Source organism: Panthera uncia, assembly GCF_023721935.1.
Source record: "Panthera uncia isolate 11264 chromosome B3 unlocalized genomic scaffold, Puncia_PCG_1.0 HiC_scaffold_2, whole genome shotgun sequence".
Lineage (NCBI taxonomy): Eukaryota > Metazoa > Chordata > Mammalia > Carnivora > Felidae > Panthera > Panthera uncia.
In genome coordinates, this window is record NW_026057583.1 from 3,411,377 (window position 1) to 3,431,618 (window position 20,242).

Sequence of the window (20,242 nt, forward strand, 5' to 3'; positions counted from 1 at the left end):
TTGATGTGGGCTGTAATTCTTTTTTTTTTTAATTTTTTAATGTTTGTTTATTTTAGAGAAGAGAGAGGGGGAGACACAGAAGCCGAAGCGAGCTCCAGGCTCCGAGCTGTCAGCACAGAGCCCGACGCGGGGCTCGAACCCATGAACCGTGAGATCATGACCTGAGCTGAAGTCAGTTGTTTAACCGACTGAGCCACCCAGGCGCCCCTTGTGGGCTGTAATTCTTAACCAAGGCCTTAGCTCCTCTCAGGCAGCCTTTAGGCCCAGCGTCCGCCCGCCCTCGCCCCATCTTTCACGCAAGGCCCAGGCAGGTGACAAGAATGGCAGCATTCACAGAGCCGGCTCGGTACCGCCCCCCGGGGTGGAGGGGGGTGCTGCAACAGCTCTGGGGTTTCCCGGTGCCCCGTCCACACCTTAGTAAGCAGTGGGTTTTTAGGATGCTCCTCGAGTGAGCCCCATCTGAGAGTGGCCTCGGTGTCCCCGCTGGGACCTGGTCCTCCCACCTAACACAGGGGACTACACTGCTCTACTCGGGGCTGCCTCACTCTCTTGGGTCTGGATGTGCTCAGCGGGGGCTCCTTCGTCTGCACTTGGAGAAGCCTTGGCTGCCCTGAGTTGGGAAGTTTTCCTAACATTTGTGGGAGACAGGAGGTCCAACCACCTTCCAAATTAGGAGTTTGGGGCGAGGGTGTGGACGAGGAGGTGGACCCCACAGAACCCGGCTGACTCGGGGGAGGGGCTAGATGAGGTGAGGAGTCCCAGGATGGGGGGTGGTGCGCGGCCTCCCAGGTGCTGGGGCTGGCGGGAACCATTCTGGGAGCAAGGTGCTTCCTCAGAAGCTCTCCTGGACCGCACTGACCCCAGGCTCAGGGAAGACGGCCCGTCTGGCTCTCCGCTCGCTGGTCTCCCGTAGAGAGGGCTGCCAGACGAGGAGGGTCTTTGTACCGCTTCGGAGTTGGCCACGGGACGCAGATGTGCTTGTGTCTGGGGAACAATGAGAGTTCTGGTGTGCTTGAATCTGGAATGTGGTGTGAGCCCGAGGCGTGGAAAGGGGGCTGGAGAAAGAGGCAGAGCGGGTCGCGGAGAGCCAGGAGATAGAGGACGTGTGTCCCGAGGGATCGGTGAAGGGTTTGAAGAAGGTGGTGAAATAATCAGGGCCACGTTGTTGGAAACGGTCAACCGAACCCCAGAGGTCGTTGACTGTCGGGGTCATGAGTCGTGGATATTCAGGAGTCTCCCCCCTCCAGTCGTGGTTTCGGTCACTGGAGATCAACCACAGCATCACCCTGAGGGAGACGATCCTCCTTCTGACCCAACGCCAGAAGGCCAATAGCACCCCAAACTGCATCACACGCCCACATCTTTCACCTCCCTTCCTCTCCTCAGGTAGGCATTCTGTCATCTCACATCATCACAAGAAGAAAAGGGGAGCGAGAACAAGAAGATATTTTGCGAGAGGCTGCATTCACATAACTTTTATTACCGTGTATTGTTATAATCATTCTATTTCATTACGAGTTATTGTTGTTCATTTCTTACTGTGCCTAACTTATAAATTAAATTTCATCATAGGTATGTATGTAGAGGGAAAATATCGTACATCCAGGGTTCAGTACTGTCTGTGGTTTGAGGCATCTACCTGGGGTCTTAAAACGTATCCCCCATGGATGAGGGGGGACTACTGGACACATTTTTCAGTAGAGGGTCCAAAGGGCTGAAAAGGGAGAGGGGAGATACAGGGTTATGGAGCGTTTCTCAATAGTGCCTCGCACACCGCTTTAGATATGTCCGTGTTTAATATATTCTGGTTGAATTGAATTGTTGAGTCTGTGTTACAGCTTGAGTGGCATTTTTATGTCATTTACCTAATTTATGTATTTTAAAGATTTTTGTTGTTAAAGACCTTAAGGTCACATTAACCTGAAAGAATGTATTTACTGTTAACAAAATCTGGGTCATTTGAGATCTCCTTAAATAACCTTTGTGGTCACATTGGAATGAACATTTATTTGATGTCTGGGAAGTAATATCCCAGTGGAACTTACTTTATTTTGGGTTGTTTTTAATACGGAGCTGTTAATATAGCATTTCCAATAAGTGACCTTATATGTGAAATCTGTGTTTAATTACTAACATTTTTGCAAGACTGGTTAGAACTGTACTGTTCATTATAACTCTCAGATTTAAGGACTTGTCAGGAAAATATTTTATGATTTGATTTATGCATGGAGATCCAAGAAAGGCAAGGAGTCCTCGAGTCTTTATGAGATTGTGAACACACTTATTCCTGCAATACTCTTGGCTTTTACCAGTCCTATTATATAATGAGTAAACAATATCTCTTTTGAATTTTTCATCCAAAAATATTCCCCAGCTATAGCTTCACGTAGGAAAATATGATTTCCTGAGAGATCTCTAAGCCTGATAGTTTTAACCAGACAGCACAAGGCACAGTTTACTTCTCTGGATGCGTTTCTAAAGGTTTCCTTTTAGTGGTTCCCCCCACCCCCCACATTAAAAAAAAAAGAACTTTTATTGGGTGTTTTATTGCATAAACTGTACATGTTCACTGTATAAAATGGGGAAATATAGATGAGCAGAAGGAAAAAAATCGGCAAGCATTGTAATTCTATCAGAGTTCCAAAATAGAGATGAAATTAAGACCACACTTGCAATCATGTTGCAAGACAGAGGTGGAAGGGGTTCTTGGAACAGCAGAATTGGTGCATCCTTGGAAAGCACATGTCCCTAACGGGGTAGCATTGCTTCTGTGTCAGTCTCCTCGCTCTGGGCTCCTGTGTCTGTCGCTGTCGAAGCCCGACGGCTGACTCTGCATCACCGCGTCCCTCCAGGGTCTGTCACCTGCTGCCTGGCTGCCCTGTGACCCGTCCAGCCTGGTCCTCTGGGGACACCATGTCTCGAACATCAGAAGCCTTCCGTCTCTGTTTGTGTGTGGGAAATTAACACACGTGTCTGGGTCGTGAGTATCAGTTAAGAATGCGTGTCGCTCGTGAAATAACCTAGATACAATCAAATACGAGAAACAGAAGCACAGTTCTGCTCAAAACACAGCGGAAAATAGAGAGTCTGCGCTGAAATAGCAGGGGAGCTCTGTGGTCAGGTGGGGCCACAGCAGCAGGTCCGCCGCAGGGGAGTGCCGTGGTCAGGAGGGCCACCGCAGCAGGTGCTCTCGCTGCGAGTGACGGTAGGGCGGCTGCTGGATTCATTGGGTTCCTGGTCACAAACGCAGCGGGGCATCCGTGAAGAACACGCAGGCTTGCCAGGGTCAAGCAGAAGGGGGTTCCCCCTGGGCTCCCCCCGCGACACCCGACATGTGGTTCTTCAGGCCACAGTTGCTCACCTGTCAGAGGGGGCTGGTAGTACCCCCCTGGAGGGTTTGTGAGAAGGTTCCAAGGACTGCAGGGAAAGCGCAGACAAGCAGTACTTTCTGGGGGTAGAAAACCTGTAGGTGGGGTTCAGGTAATGGCTTGTAGCGTACTCACAACATGGGCTTTAGATAATTAGGCAAGACAGCGTATGGAGATGTGGGGGGAGAGGCTGCCTCTTCGGGGTGACCGTCAGGCCAAACATGGAGCTGCTCTCCAGCAGTCAGATTTTACCGTCACTGCGTCTCAGAGCTGGGGCTGACAAATGCCCCTTCTCTCGGCCCAGGGACATGGGCCCCACCTGATCTAGGTCCCCTGATGGCAGGTTTCTTCCCTCCCCTCCCCTTCTTCCGCCTCCTAATATTTGATCATGGCGATTGGTATTATTTCGTATTTTCACTGTAACATTAAACTGTGTTCACAGATTCCAAGGCTGATTAGTTTGGCCGCTTACTTGGCATTATGGTCTGCTTACTGTTTAAAAAAAAAAGGCAGAAATATGCATTAGCGGAATTCTGTAAGATTAGGAAGCTATGGCCAGCACATTTATCGGGGACTTGGGCGGAACATGGAAGCTGCGAAGCTGAGCGAAATGGCTCAGAGACGGGTGACAGGATCAGGGTTCCAACAGATCTCAACAGGCCGGTGTTCTGGGCCAAAAGCAACAAGAGGAAATTCAGCAGTGATTAATGTTAAGGCTTGCAGGAGTAAAAACGGGGGAGAGCTGGCCCTGCTGTGGCTGCTTTGAAAGAGATGTGCTTTTGCAGGATAACAGCTTACGCGTATCAAGACATTCACTTATTACGTTTATTGAGATGATGTGTGGTTCGTTATATATGTGTTATTTTATTTAAATCTTGCTGGGGTGAAGGTTATCATCTCCGTTTTGTCGATGAGTTTTACAAGGGTTAAGAAACAGGTCCAAGACTGCACAGCTCTTAACCATTATGTGATACGGCCTCTTTAACGAGATCCAAGAAGTGGTGTGACTGAAGAAGGAAGGAAGGAGGGAGGTAAGGAAGGAAGAAGGAGGAAGAAAGGAATGAAGGAATGAAGGGAGAGAAGGAAGGAAAAAGAAGGAAAGAGGAGGGAAGGAAGGAAGAAGAAGGAAGAAAGGAAGGAAGGAATGAAGGGAGGGAAGGAAGGAAAAAGAAGGAAAGAGGAGGGAAGGAAGGAGGAAGGGAGGGAGGGAAGAAATGAAGGAAGAGGGGAGGGAAGGAAGGAAGGAAGGAACTCAGATTTTACTGGAAGAAAGCTGGAGAGTGGGGCAGTGCTTGGTCTGTGTTATTTTCAGATACAGTGCTGTATTCTGGACTCTGCATTTTAAGACTGAAAATGTACAGATGTTAAGTGTGTGCGGAGAAAATATCGACGGAAGAGCTGGGGTGGTTGAAGGCACGAGATGGCTTGAGAACACTTGGGGAGGGCTGTTGTGTGGAGGTGGGTGGGGGCCCGCGGTGCCCTGCTCTGGGAGGCCGTGGGGTCCAGGAAAGAGGTTCGGTGTTGCTGTGAGGACGAACACACAGACGTAAATGTCCAGGAAGGACCCAGGTGGCCTGTGTCCTGACACAACAGGGCTTTTTTCCGAACGTTTGTGCTGTCTTCATGCTCCCAGCATCAGCGGGGAGCGGCGGGGTCCAGGTAGAAATAGGGATGCTCTTGCTGCTGTCTGGGTCAGGACGAGTACGTGAACAGGGAAGACTGGCCAGCCAGCTGGGCGCTGGGGTTTCAGAGCACAATCCCAACTTCATCTTCACGGTCAGGGACAGGAGAAAAACTCAAGGACCCCTCTTGACATGTGATTTTCTGTTTTCTTAGGGGGAAAATCTCTTACCCGACGAGAGAAACCAAATGCCTGCATTTATAACATGTCTATTTTAGTTATTCTAGAATCCAGATTTTTTTTTTTCTTGTAAGTAAAGGTGGAGAAGTTATGGAAACAAACTGGACTCTAACTATAAACCGAACAGATGGGATGGTGGGAATAAAAACAAATTAAAACAATATTGCAAAGAACTCTCAACTTTCATTTAAAAATATATACGATGATGTTTTTCAACTTTTCACATTCAACCTATCGGTAGATCGAGTGACAAAATGAAAAATCAATTTCAGCTGTGTGTATTTTAAACGCTTGCCTAAACGGTTTGGACTCACCAACCTAAACGTCCAGATGAATGCATTAAACCGACTGTGTTTTTTATGAATTAAAACTTTATTTTATGTTATGTTACAGACAGGACACAGCTCCATTTGGTGACGTTTAGTGTAGAAAATTGAACTGAACAGTGATCTAATTAGAACAGTAAATAGTGTGGGTTTAATTAGCCCTTATTCGTGATGACAGGTTTGATCAGTTGCCAGATATATATCCTTTCCTTTCACTTGACTGTTCCTGAAATATTGCCTCTAGTAGGGCTTCTTGCTGTGCTATAAATAGGTAGCTTGGCAGGAAGCCATGAAATCCACTGACTGGTGAGTCTTGGGTGGAAGTTATTGGGAACCCCTCCCCCCACCTTGCTTCATTATTTCATTTCAGTTTTGAAAGTCCTTTCTACAGATCCCCCTCTTAATTTAAAAAAATGTTTTTTCTGGTTGGATGAGGTCATGTGGCCTAAGGGCTTGAGGAAGCCTGGGCAGTGTCTCGTTCAGCTGGACGCTGTGGTTTATTAGCATTAGGGTTGCCTTCATAAGTGTTCCTTGACTGTGACTTAGGGCTTCCCTGTTAAATTCCCCCTGACTTGAACTTTTCTGCCTGTCAGCAGGATGTGTTCTTTGTTCGTTGGACTGCCTGCATTTAATTCAAGTTTGAAGGTGTTTGTTTTAAAAAATTTTTTTTGTTTTTTGTTTTTTTGTTTGCAAGATGCAGAGAAATAAAAACAAAAGAGGATAAAATCCTCCAGAGTCCTTGATCTCGGAAGTAGCCACGGCGAACATTTTAATTAACTCACTTCTTTCTCAATGCAGGTACCTGGTTACCTGTATGAAGAGTGACAGAGACTTATGCTGTGCTCTGAGGATTATATTTTACCCCCTCCATTAAAAAAAATTTTTTTTTTTAAAAAGGTATTTCAAAAAAAAATGGCAAGTTCAGATACAGCTAGTATCCGTTATAACACTACGTGGCTTCATCAGATGTAAGGTTTCGTCATATTGGCTTCAGATCTTTTATGAGGGTATAGGGGATAGGAGACATTCAGTCGGCATCCCTTCTGTGTCTTCCGTGAACAGCATTGGCTCCTAGCCCCACATTCTCCATTCTCAGAGGCAGGTGACTGTCTTTCTTGCAGCCCGTATGCTTGTACTTTATGCATTTTGTGGGCGTGCTCACATACATGCACCTTTATCTGAAGGTGAAGAGATAGGAAAGGCCTTGTGTGTTCGCATTTTAGTGTGATTAAATCTTCCTGCCTTTTCCTTTGTGGTTTCTACTTTTGTTGACCTATCTGAGATGGTCTTGCCTACGTCAAGTCTATACGACTGTTAATCTATAATATTTCTAGTATTTTATAGCCTGAGTGTTTTTAATAAAAATTTCTCATATATCTGGAAGTCATTTTTGGGTATTTTGTGAATGAGTCATCTATGGTTTTTGTTTTGTTTTTAAATACCTTCACATTGACGTGTGGTCCCATCCTATGTCCTTATACTTGAGTCTGCTTCTGGACTCCCTCACCCCCCCCCCAACCCTTTTTTTAATTTAATAGATTTCAAATGCTTATTACTATGCCAGTTCTCTACTCTTAATTGAGGCAATTTCCCTCCAATTTCCCTTCTTTTACAGTTTTTGTCTTGGCTCGTATAGACATTTATTCCACTAGATGAACTTTGGAATCATTTTGGTGGGTTCCAAGAAAGTTCTCTTGGGGATTTTGATTGGAGTTGTTATACATTTATAGATTAATTTGGAGAGAATTAACATTTCACAGTATCAAGTTTATCCATTTAAGACTATGATACATTTCTCCGCTTATTCTGTGGAGCCTACCGTAGGCCCTTTAGTAAAGTTTTGTAACTTTATGTAAGCATTGCACATAATTTCTTTTCACAGCTACATTTACGTGTGTCTATATATTTTTAACTTCTAACTCTCCTCTTTTCTCCAGAGTATCCCAATGTAAGTCAATGATGGCAATTCCAGAAGACTAATTAAACCAAAATGTATTCATAACGGGCCCTCTTCTGTTTTCTTGGATCCCCAAGGCTTTGTTTACTTTGTTTTCTTGGGATGGAGCCCTTTTCAGGAGAGAGAGTCCTCAAATCCTTGTGCAGAATCATTTCCTTGGAGCTGGTGCCCGTCTGTCTGATGGGTAGGCAAGTCAGAATTTCAGTGGTGAGAAAGTGTTAGGTGCAAGGTGTGACTCTGCTATGTAGGTTATAAAACATGATTTAATCTATTTAAATTTTGGAATGATAAAATTTCAGGCTTAAAACTGAGCTTAGAGGGGCACCTGGGTAGCTCAGTTGGTGGAGCATCCGACCCTTGATGACAGCTCGGGTCGTGATCCCACGGTCGTGGGATTGAGCCCTGCATCAGGCTCTGTACTGAGTGTGGAGGCTGCTTGAGATTCTCTCTCTCTCCCTCTCTGTGCCCCTGCCCTGCTCATGCGTGCATGTGCGTGCACACTTTCTCTCTCTCTCTAAAAATAAACAAACATTAAAAAAAATAAAACTGAGCTTAGAAGCTGCCTGGACAAAACCTTCATAAGGTGGAAAAATACTCACATGCCACTAGTTTCCACATAAAACTATCGTGTGTGTGTGTGTGTGTGTGTGTGTGTGTGTGTTAATGGAGTCATTTCAAGGCAAAGCATCTTTAGGCAACTTTGGTCTCTGTGAACAGCTTAGAATAAGACTCTGGGAAAACTGGGGAAGCTTTGGAATATTTCTAGCATATTTGTCTACAGTGTATCGTGTTTTCTTTTTCACGTTCTAGACCTCAAGAAATGCTCGGGCCGAGGAAGACAAAGACACCAACTGGGATGCTTGGGGCAGCTGGAGTGACTGCTCCCGGACTTGTGGGGGAGGGGCATCATACTCTCTGCGGAGGTGTCTGACGGGGAGGTAAGTGGGGGCTGGTTGTGGGACGTCAGGGTCTTTGAAGGGTGGGGCTGGCGAGACAGCTCGGCTTCCGGCCTCGCAAGGTACTATGATGGTGATGTGACATCTGCTGTGTGTAAATATTAGTTATCCTCAGGTTACCATAGTTAAATAGTAACGGTCCCATTTTCACGAGTGTGGCTGTAGTCCATCCACGTGAGACCCCCCAGCTCAAAGGAGCCTGGGACACTAAACACTTCAAGCTTTGTAGGAGGGAAGGCCTGGCGTGTTAAGTTACTGGCCCCACATTGTCAAGATTAGGGATAATGGCTCGAGTATTTTGGGTGCCACCCTTGAGTTATTTCACTTTTAATTCATTTCTTGTTCACTTTCTCTGAGCATCCCATCCATTAAAAAGGTAAAGCGAGTTCTGTTTTCACACCGTAGGTATGCTTATATTAAATAACATGTTAAAATATAAGATTGGCTTCTTAAAAAAAAACACATTAAGTTTGTAAGAAGCCCATAGTCATCACTGCGTCTGAGACAATTTGAGGTAACCCTTCATAGGACAGTTTAAGTGCCAGCCAAGAATTCACCTCGGCTCTCAGAGAAGACAGAGCCCCAGGTTGATGGAACCTGATGTCCTGGTCCTAGACCAAAGGAAGGCTCCAGGATTATGGCAGCCATCGTCAGATTTGGGATATCGTCAGGCAGAAGGGTAACTTGACGTTCCCTGAATAGTGTCAAGGTGTAGATCAGAAATGCAGGGAGAGCATACTGTGTCTGGCTCAAGCAGGGTTTCGTTGATGTTGCTGTTTTATGGGTTATTAAAGAGTGACCACATACGTCCTGCAGTTTTCTTGAGACAGTGCACAGCGGGGCAACTGGGAGATTGTGATGTGGCCTTGGAGAAGGAGGATGCTTAGTCCGCTGTCGGACAGCAGGGGAAGGCTATTGGAGGCACTGTCGGTGTCACTGCCCCCAGGCTGAGTTCCCGCTCAGCGCATTGACCCTAAGTGCGTGGTTGCAGAACTGAAATCTAGGGATTAGTCTTGCACAGACAGATTGGCGTACCTACACCCCCTGTGCTGTTGACGTGGGGAGGAAACGAAGGCTCTGTTACTCTGAGTGCGTCGTGCACTGTGCAGGGATGGTAGGGTATGTGCTGTATTGGCGTGTGTTCATCCTGGTGAGGTCTGCAGTAGGAGGGCCGTATGCCTGTGGGCAGGGGTCAGGGAGGGACTCTCATGTGTGGGATAAGATTTTTCCCACTGCCGTTCAGTCACCTGGGGGAGAAGTTCCCAGCCTAGAGTCTGATGTGTGGAAGGTAGGACTTTGGCTCCACTCTGTGGCCTCCAAATCTGGGGGTCTTAATAATTTGCGTTCACTGGTGGAGTTTGGATGGGAAAGGAGTGGGGGTTATTTGTGTTTGTCCTTTTTTTAAAAAAATTTTTTTAATGTTTGTTTATTTTTGAGAGAGAGAGAGAGCAGGGGAAGGGCAGAGAGAGAGGGAGACACAGAATCCGAAGCAGGTTCCAGGCTCCGAGCTGTCAGCACAGAGCCCGACACAGGGCTCGAACTCATGAGCCATGAGATCATGACCTGAGCCGAAGTCAGACACTTAACCGACTGAGCCACCCAGGTGCCCCTGTCCTTTTTTTTTTTTTAAAGTATGTACTTTTATTTGTTAAAAACAATTGGAGGAATATATTAACGACCATGAATGACCACTTTAATTCTATTGTCATACAACCAAAATGCTCACATATTCATTGATTATTTTATTAATTAAAAAATAACCTTGACTTGGGAATATAATTTTGGTAATTGATCTATCTCCGTGTGTGTGGATTTGCATCTTCCCTCTCCTAACTGGGGCCAGCTGATCATTGAACGTGTCAGATAAGGAAGGGAGGTGGCCGAGTTTCTTCTGTCTTTTCTGCACCTTCCAGGAAGGGAAATTTGGGATGAGGACAGCAACAGGAGAGGAGAGGTCTGCCTTGACTGTAGCGAGCGGGCCCCGGTGCTCTCTGCTTCGGCAGGTGTTTGAAGCTGGCTGCTTCTGTTGTGGACACTTGGATGGATTTCTCTGAGGCGCCGTGTCCCCTTTGCCCCCGGTCCCTTGGCCTGTCTTGGCAGCAGTTCCCTCCAGATGTGTGTTCACAACCCCGTCTTGCTAATACTGCTCCTTCTTCGGCTCTTGGACAGCTGGGCACCCTCCAGGCTTCTTCCTGTTGATGTCTATCCTCCCCCCTTGGCGGCCATCTTGGTAGGTTCCTGAGACAGCGCCATGCTGCCTGTGTCGCACGCGGCCCGCGTCTGGCTCACCTGAAACCGTCTTGCCAACTTCGCTAAATGAACTCTCGAAGCTCAGTGAGCCAGTGCGGCAACAGCTACTCTCCCTACACAGGTGCTGCGGCCAGTCTCTCTGCCCTTCAATTTCTCAGGTACGGATCAGCCACCAACCAACGGCCGGAGGTACAGATTGAACTCTGTAAGTGCTGTCCCTAACCTTTCTCCCCCTTGATTTGGGGTTAGCAGATTGAAGGCCTCATCGCTTCTCTTTCTTGGTGGGGCAGAGTGAAAGGTAGGATCATTACACAGATTTCTCAACGCTTCAGAAATCTTTCCACTCTATAATCCTCCACTGATCTTTCTGTCTCCAAGCACCAGACCCTTTTAAAAATTTATCTGTCTGCGTATCTATTTAAATTCCAGATAGCTAACATATAGTTGTATTAGTTTAGAGGTACAGTTTAGAGGTACAGTATAGTACCAATTCCATACCCAGCATGGAATTACCAGATACTATGGTAGTTCTATTTTACATTTTTTACAATTTTTTGAGGAGCCTCCACACTGTTTTCCACAGCGGCTGCACCAGTTTGCATTCCCACCAACAGTGCACAAGTGTTCCTTTTTCTCCACATTCTTGCCAACACTTGTTGTTTCCTGTGTTGTTGATTTTAGACATTCTGAAAGGTGTGAGGTGGTATCTATTGTGGTTTTGATTTGCATTTCGCTGATGATGAGCGATGTTGAACGTCTTTCCACGTGTCCGTTGGCCATCTGGATGTCTTCTATGAAGAAATGTCTGTTCGTGTCTTCTGCCCATTTTTAACTGGATTATTTGGGTTTTATTGGTGTTGTGTTGTGTAAGTTTTTATATGTTTTGGATGTTCACCCTTTAATTGATGTGTCATTTGCAAATATCTTCTGTCCAGACCCTTTTTATATCTCGACATATGCAAGGAGTTTAACAATTGTGAAGGACACTAACACAAAGTCTGCCCTCATGGTTCTTATAGGGGAGGGATATGGAACAAAATATTCAAAGGGTGGGAGCAGCATGTGTAAAAATGCTGGAGTAGGAAATGAAAAGAGGCTTTTATGCTTAGAGAACAATAGAGAAAAGAGAAAACAGAACGGGCCAGTATTGAAGAAGGAGGTAGATCTGTAGGCCAGGATTCAGAATCTGGTTCTCAGACTTTTGAATTTCAGACACTTGTAAAATTTCACAAGAAGCATATTTGGAATTGATATAGGTTGTCAATTTTTTATTTCATTAAATAAGGACAAAAACAACAACGAGCAAACAGAACACAGCTATGGTCTACCATCACAGCCTTTTCAAAGAAGAATTACAATCAGGGTCTTTTCATTTTAGCATCTAAAAGCAGGGCATACTCTTAGATTTAAAAAACCTGCCTTTTGGGGCGCCTGGGTGGCTCAGTCGGTTAAGGCGGCGACTTCGGCTCAGGTCATGATCTCGCGGTCCGTGAGTTCGAGCCCCGTGTCGGGCTCTGTGCTGACAGCTCAGAGCCTGGAGCCTGTTTCAGATTCTGTGTCTCCCTCTCTCTCTGCCCCTCCCTTGTTCATGCTCTGTCTCTCCCTGTCTCAAAAATAAATAAAAAAACGTTAAAAAAAAAAACACCTGCCTTTAAATTGAATTCACCTAGCTTTCTGAAAATCTACTGTTTATCTCTTATTTGTCTCACTTCACTTTGGACTAATATAAACTATCGCAGGTATTAACAGCTCAGCGATGGGCAATAGGGAAGCAGAAATTGAGAAGTAAACATAGTCCATGGACTCAGAACTTGAGATTCTAAGATCCCTAAAGGAAGCAATATGCAGAAAAGTGACTTTATCTGAGCCATATTTTTCATCCAGGCATTCACTGATTCTTAAGCAATGAGAGGTAGAAAAGCCAAGCAGAAGGCAGTTACAAAGAGGCTGAGACGGTAAGCAGATTTATTGACAGTCTCATGGTCCTGGGACATAAAAATTGGGGTTCAAAGCCCTGGTAGACACCTCAGTGATAAGCTGGTATCCCTGAAGAACTGTACCCTAAAAGTAAGGGGGAAAACCAGTTCTAATTAGACTAGATGTTGCTAAGACTAAAACTTCGTCTTGAATGAGCTCAACCCCAATTTGAGTGATAAAATTTGTCACTATTCCACCTGCCTCCAAGAAGCTTTAAAAAAGACCCTAAAATACCCTGGAGATTATACGGATTTTCATAGATCATGCCCATAATGTAATAAAATTACCAGTCTTACCATGAGACAGGATCAAGATGAAAAACAGAATAGAAACAGGTACCGGGGCTGTTGGATCTATGTGCTGAAAAACACGACAAAACAAAAACCCTGTAATAAATGTGTTTGGTACGAATAGATGACAAAATACAGGATCTTACCAGAGAACTGGGATCCATGAAGTAGCATCAAATGGAAATTTGAGAACAGAAACATATGACAACTAAAATTGTGAACTTAACCGCAGATTAGAAATAACAGAAAAGAGGGGCGCCTGGGTGGCTCAGTCGGTTGAGCGTCCGACTTCGGCTCAGGTCACGATCTCGCGGTCCGGGAGTTCGAGCCCCGCGTCGGGCTCTGGGCTGATGGCTCAGAGCCTGGAGCCCGCTTCCGATTCTGTGTCTCCCTCTCTCTCTGCCCCGCCCCCGTTCATGCTCTGTCTCTCTCTGTCTCAAAAATAAATAAACATTAAAAAAATAAAAATAAAAAAAAGAAATAACAGAAAAGAGTATAAAACTATGCTGGCTAAATTATAGAGGGGGGAAAACACAGAAAATAGAATAAAGGATATATGGTATAAGGTAAAAAAGTCCAAAGTATGTGTAATTGGAGTCCTAAAGGAAAAGAAATGGGCGTAGAGTACAAATACGATTTGAAGAGTTAGTAGCCGAGAATATCCCAGAACTACTGAAAAAAGTTACTGCTCTGTAGGGATCAAGCCACAAATTGATGCAGCCCTGAAAACCCCAAATAGAATAAATACACATAAATCCATTATAGTAGAAGAAAGTCTTAAAATAAGTCAGAGAGAAAACATGCATTATCTTCAAAGGAGCAAAAATCAGGTGACTGTAAATTGTCATCAGAAGATAATGAAATGACCTGCTTAACGTCTTGAAAGAAAATAACTATTAGAGTAGAATTCCCCATGAAGGAAAAGAGCCTTCAAGTGTGAAGGTGAAATAAGGTATTTTCAGGCAAACAAAAACTTTAGAATTCTTCGCTACTTGAACTGTGCTAAAGGGAGTTCTTCAGGTAGAAGGAAGGTGACCCCGTCTGGAGAGTGGAAACTCAGGAGGAAATGGACAATTGAGAACAGAAATATAAATGAATACAAACCATTTAAAGTAATAATAGTATGTTTTGTGGGGGTTTAAGTATATGTAGAATAAAAAAAACCCCAGGGAAACCATAACATGAAATTTGGGAAGGGGGTAAATGGAGTTAAAGTATTCTAATGTTTTTGAATTGCCTAGGAAGTCATAAAAGTGACTAACATTTGACATTTCAAAGTCACGGGTGCATCTTGTAATTTCTAGGGTTACCATTAAAAGCCTAATAAAAAATTCTATAACTACCAACCAGCTGTCATAGAAATAGAATAATGGTAAAATGTTTGGTTGATTCCAAATAACTCAAGAAAGAAAACTCAGGGAGAGAAGATGGAATACAGAGCAAGTGTTACAAATAGAAAACAAACAGCAAGGTGGTAGATGTGAACCCCTGAATATATCAGGGTTTATATTAAATGTAAAAGGACTAAGTCCAGTTAAAAGATAAAGGCTGTTAGAGGTAAAACACCAATATCATATGCTGTTTACTAGAGACAAACATGAAGTGTAAGGACACCCAACAACTGTAAATAAAAGCACAGGAAGAAGCCATAACATGACACTAATTAAAAGAAAATTGGTAAAGCTGTACGGGTATCAGACAAAGTAGAAACTAAGGAGAAGAAGCATTATCAGAAATAAATCTTTTGGAATAGTTAGCTCAAGCCATCTTTGTAGGGAAGTGTATAGCCCAGAATATACATATCACAATATACATATCAGGGTTGGCTGAAAACAATCAATGGTCTAAGCTTCCATTTAAACAATAAGAACAAATCTGGGGCGCCTGGGTGGCTCAGTCGGTTAAGCGTCTGACTTCGGCTCAGGTCATGATCTCACGGTTCGTGAGTTCGAGCCCCGCGTCGGGCTCTGTGCTGACGGCTCCTGGACGTCCAGGCTGATGGAGCCTGGAGCCTGCTTCGGATTCTGTGTCTCCCTCTCTCTCTCTCTGCCCTTCCCCTGCTCGCTCTCTCTCTCTCTCAAAAACAAACATTAAAAAAATTTAAACAAGCAAATTAAAAAAAATAAGGATATATATATATGCGCGCGCGTGTGTTTTATTTCTGAGTCCCTCTACTCCAAATAACAGGGATCTGGATTTTTGGTCAGAATGTGATCAAGTCCCTAGTTAATTCAGTTCTGGATCTCCATGGAAAAATGCCCTTCTGTCTGGGTAAGAATCACTGTTCTAGATGTACTGCATCTTTGGGTCAGTATCTCCATACTGAAAGATCAACAGGAAGTGTGGTTGGACGGCATTCATGGGAAGGAATACTGCCTTTCTGCTAAATGAATTTCTTTTCTATGATTTTTGTGGCTTGCTTTTATTTGGAGATAGTATTCGTGGTACCTATACTTTATGTAACCTTTCCAGAGTACCCTAGCCCGTGTAGGCACTGAGATATCACAGGGACCTCCATCTAGTGGGATATTAGGTGTCTTTTGCTAGTTACCCCCATCCTGTTATTTGCAAGGAATTCTGGCTACATCGTCCACTTTAATTTAGTGGGTAAAGGTAGGTTCTCACTTAGCCTCACTTTTATGTACAGTGAATGGTATATTTGTGCACCCCCTTTAAATTGTTAATTTTTTTAATGTTTATTTTTGAGAGAGAGAGAGAGATAGAGCATGAGTGGTGGAGGGACCAGAGAGAGAGGGAGACACAGAAGCTAAAGCAGGCTCTAGGCTCTGAGCTGTCAGCACAGAGCCCAACGTGGGGCTCGAACTCATGAACCATGAGACCACCATCTGAGTTGAAGTCGGATGCTTGACCGACTGAGCCACCCAGGCACCCCCACCCCCTTTAATTCAGACTTGCTTACATTATATCTTGAAGTTCCTGGTTTGTGTATAGCCTCTGTGAATTTCCACGTATAATATAGAGATGTCCACTTATGAATGTACTAAGGCGGTCATTTCACTAGGCATTTGTAAGGAAAGGAATTCAATATATGTGCTCAGATTACTATTTCTATTTAAAATCTTTCTCTTTTTTTCTTATGTTTTTGCCTGAAATTTAACCTCTGGTAATTTGGAAATTATATACATATATATATATATTATATATATATATATATATATAATAAATATATATATATTTTGCTGCCGATGAAATTGAAGATGTTTGAAAGCCATATTTTAATAATTACTTTATAGCTACCAGTGCCAATGCCAACAATAAAATAGTTTTTTTTCTGATTTCTCCCTGTACAGACGATGAATATTTTATGCTTTTCCTCTTCACTTCCACCTCTTGGGTTTTGTTGTTATTATTTGAGATTTTACATTTCAGTGTATTGGCACCAGTATTTTGCTTTATATCTTTTCTTTTATAATCATATTTCAGACCTTTGTTGAAACTTAATTGTGTGTGCGTGCGTACATTATTTCGGTGCTAATTATCCGTCTTTGTAGTTTCTTCATTTTGAATCATCACTTTGTTGGCAGGGATGTGTTTTGAGCAGTGCTTCTGGAATTTTAATGTGCAAATGAATCACCTAGGGATCTTGTTAAAATATAAACTTTGATTCAGTAGGTCTGGAGTGGGGCCCAAGAGCTTTCATTTCTAACAAATTCCCAGGCGATGTCAATGCTGCTTGTCCATAGACCACACTTCAAGCAACAGGGCTTTATAGCCTTTTTAATTTCGGGACAAAGCTGTGGGTCTTATACTTTATGAGTCCTTATGTATCTGAAAATGTCTTTTTCCTGCTTTCACACGTAAACAGTGAATGGCTTATTTGGGTATAAAATACCCAAGACACAAATTTCCCTTCTCAAGGCCCAGAGTTCTTTTTCCATAATGTTTGGTGTCCGTGTTGCTGCTCATAGACCCCTCAGGCCAGCTTGGTTGTTTTTGTTGTTGTTGGTCTTTGTAGATAACCTATTTGTTCTGTTTGGCAGCCTAGAAAAGACTTAGGGTTTTTTTTTTTTCCTTCATAAAGTCAAGAATTTTATAAGATTGTGTCTAGCTCTCACTCTTTTGAAATTCATTTCTCCTTGGCACATAATAGCTACTTGTGCAGATTTTCGTCCTTATTTATTGGAGGAAAATTTTTCTTCTATTATATCATTCACTGTTGGTTCTTGCCCCTTTGTCCTGGCCTTCATGACCATCAGTTGTTTCTGTCTGTGTTCCACTTTTATTGCGTTCTCACCAATCACTTTCATTGCTTTTTTCTTTAAAAAAATTTTTTAATGTTTATTTTTGAGAGAGAGAGAGAAAAAGACAGAGACAGAGACAGAGAGACAGAGCATGAGCAGGGGAAGGGCAGAGAGAGGGGGAGACACAGAATCTGAAGCAGGCTCCAGGCTCTGAGCTGTCGGCACAGAGCCCGACGTGGGGCTCAAACTCATGAACCGTGAGACCGTGACCTGAGCCGAAGTTGGTCGCTTAACTAAGCCACGCAGGTGCCCCACTTTTTTCTTTTTCTGTATATTTGAGAGCGATTTTTCAAGATCCTTGCCACTTGAATTTGTGTGTGTGTGTGTGTGTGTGTGTGTGTGTGTGTGTGTGTGTGAGTGTGAGAGAGAGAGAGAGAGAGAGAGAGACAGAGACAGACACAGAGACAGAGAGAGAGACACAGAGAGAGAGAGAGAGAGAGAGAGAGAGAGAGATCTGTCGACTTCTCATGAAGTTTTAAAATGCTCCTGTGGCATATTTCTTACCTTACATTCTTTCCTTCACATTAAACCTGGTCCTTTTGTGTATCAATTGCCTTAATCACTTGCGTCACATCAGGCAGACTTTTGTCTTTTTTTTAAGTATGATATCTGGCTAGTTCATACTTAGTGTTCAGGGTCATCCTCATTTAGGAAGTCTATCTTGATGCCTTGCTGTAGCTTTGATGTTTGTCTTTCGTGCCTTTTAAATTGTTGGCAAAAAGGATTCCTTTTAGGGAAGGGTCAAACACTTCCCCACTCCAATGCCTAACGTAGTATCTGACATAATATTGGGACCCAAACAGTGTTAACTGAATGGGTGGGTGAATGTGAGCTCACTATCAACTTTTTTTTTTTTTTTGGTCAATGCTCCTTCTTTCTGACTAAAGCATCTTTTTCTCCTTTTCCTGGTTGACACATAGCTGACCTTGAAAACGCCTTTGAATCCTCGTTTCTTCCGTTAAGCATTCGTTGGCAATCCCTCCCCTTTCCTGGGTTATGTGCACCTCTTCTGTGCTTCCTTGGGATCTTGTGAGTGTTTTTATGAGAGTGTTTCTTCCACCGTGTTGTTTTATTTTTCTGTTCTCCACAGTCGAGACTAAACTGAAGTGGTGTGGATTGTTTCTTTCAGCCCTTTACTTTACGTTCTGTGTTACTGCTGACATATATTGGAAATTTAGTAAATTTTATTTTACAAATAAATAACTGAATTAATAAATCCCAGGGCTGATTTAGAAAAAAGCCTGTTTGACTATAGCGCAGGTCTGTGGGATGGGGAAGCGTGGTTCATTTGGTGAAGAATATTGACAGCTGTGTTGGGGAATATGGACTTTTTACAGTGAGATTTGTAAAAAAGCTTTTACATGTTTATTTATTTTTTCAGAGATGTACAGGAATATAGTTTAAATAGCCAAATAGCTCATCTAGGCTTGAGGTGAAAAGCAACAATCTCCTTATCCCCTTCCTGCCGTTGTTTGATTCCCCAGGGGTGGCTAATTATTTTTATATTTATTCTCAATTCCTAACGCTTCTTTTGCAACTTCTTGATTGTTCAGTTGTGGGCATTATCTCTTAGATTCTTATTTCAGAAGATGCGGAATTTAGCAATCTTTCACATTTCTTGTTCCCGGACTGTGCATGTACGTACGTTCGCATGCATACACACACGTGCAAATACTCTCTTTTAGTTCCTCGTCTCAGTGTCATGTGCAGCTTTGGCTAGACCACTGTTCAGGGTTTAAATTATTACAACTTATGGAGGCACCTGGGTGGCTCAGTCGGTTGAGCGTCTGACTTCGGCTCAGGTCATGATCTCACAGTTCATGGGTTCAAGCTCTGCAACAGGCTCAGAACTGACAGCTCAGAGCCTGGAGCCTGCTTTGGATTCTGTGTGTGTGTGTGTGTGTGTGTGTGTGTGTGTGTGTCTCCGTCTCTGCCCCTCCCCTGCTCACACTCTCTCTGTCTCTCAAAGAAAAAAAAAAAACCAAAATAATGCTAAATAAAATAAATTATTACAACTATGATCTTTCTACTACTCACAGCTGAGTGATGTAAAATAGTATGACTATTTTGCCTTTCCAGGGTGTATTTTTCTTTTCTCTAGAATCCAGAATTGGCTCATTTGTTTTCTTTGTTTTGTACATTTTTATCACTAATTAAAAAAAAAATAGTTATTTGGATTTTCACTCATTTTTCTAATTTTCATTCTCCTTCATCTTCTTTCTCATGGATTTCCCTCCTGGAGAGTTCCTAACAGCTTTTTAAGCTGAGCTAGTTGCTCTATAGCTAGGAGCTCAGGGTGTCCTGCGTTTCATCGTACTGTCATCCCGGGAACGCCATCTACCTCTCTCCTGGGTTAGATCTCCTGTTCCCCAGTCACTTCTCTCTCTTTTTCTCTCTCTTTTTTCCCCCTTAACTTTCTCCTTCTTTTTAATTAGTACATTTTTCAGGAGCTCCCTGGATATTTGAAAATGTCTTTATTTTACTCTCAAAGTTGAAGGATGATTTTCCAGAAATAGGATTATATAAAAATTATTTTCCCTTAGAAACTCAAAGGCATTGCTTCACCGTCTCCCAATACACAGTGGTGGTATTGTGACATCCGAAGGCATTCTGATTTCCTATTCTTTTTTCCTCCTCTCTGGATGTGTAGAGAAGCATTTGTCTCCTAGTTCTCTGAAATGTTATCATGCTGTATCTTGATGTGGGTCTGTTTTGGTCCGTTGTATGTACTCACCATGGATTCTTTCACTATGAAAATTTATTCCTTTCAGTCTTGAATTATTTCTTTGATGATTTCTCCTCTTCATTTTTTTCTGTTCTCTTTTGTTGAAACTCCTATTATTCAGATATTAGATTTTTTATTTTCTTCTCTTTGTTCATTTGCCCTATTTTCTGGGAAATTTACCTAAACTTATTTTCCAGCTTGACAAGCATTCTAAATGTATATGTGTGTGTGTGTGTGTGTGTAGGTATCTATCTATATATCTATATATAT

At 43.3% G+C, this 20,242-nt stretch overlaps 1 protein-coding gene across 1 annotated transcript in view; it reads left to right on the forward strand.

Moving 5' to 3' along the window:
• ADAMTSL3 (ADAMTS like 3) overlaps positions 1-20,242 on the forward strand; it is a 349,469-nt gene that overhangs the window by 96,365 nt on the left and 232,862 nt on the right. The window contains 1 exon segment of the mRNA XM_049614336.1: positions 8,323-8,450. Within this exon segment, the coding sequence (XP_049470293.1) occupies positions 8,323-8,450 (128 nt within the window).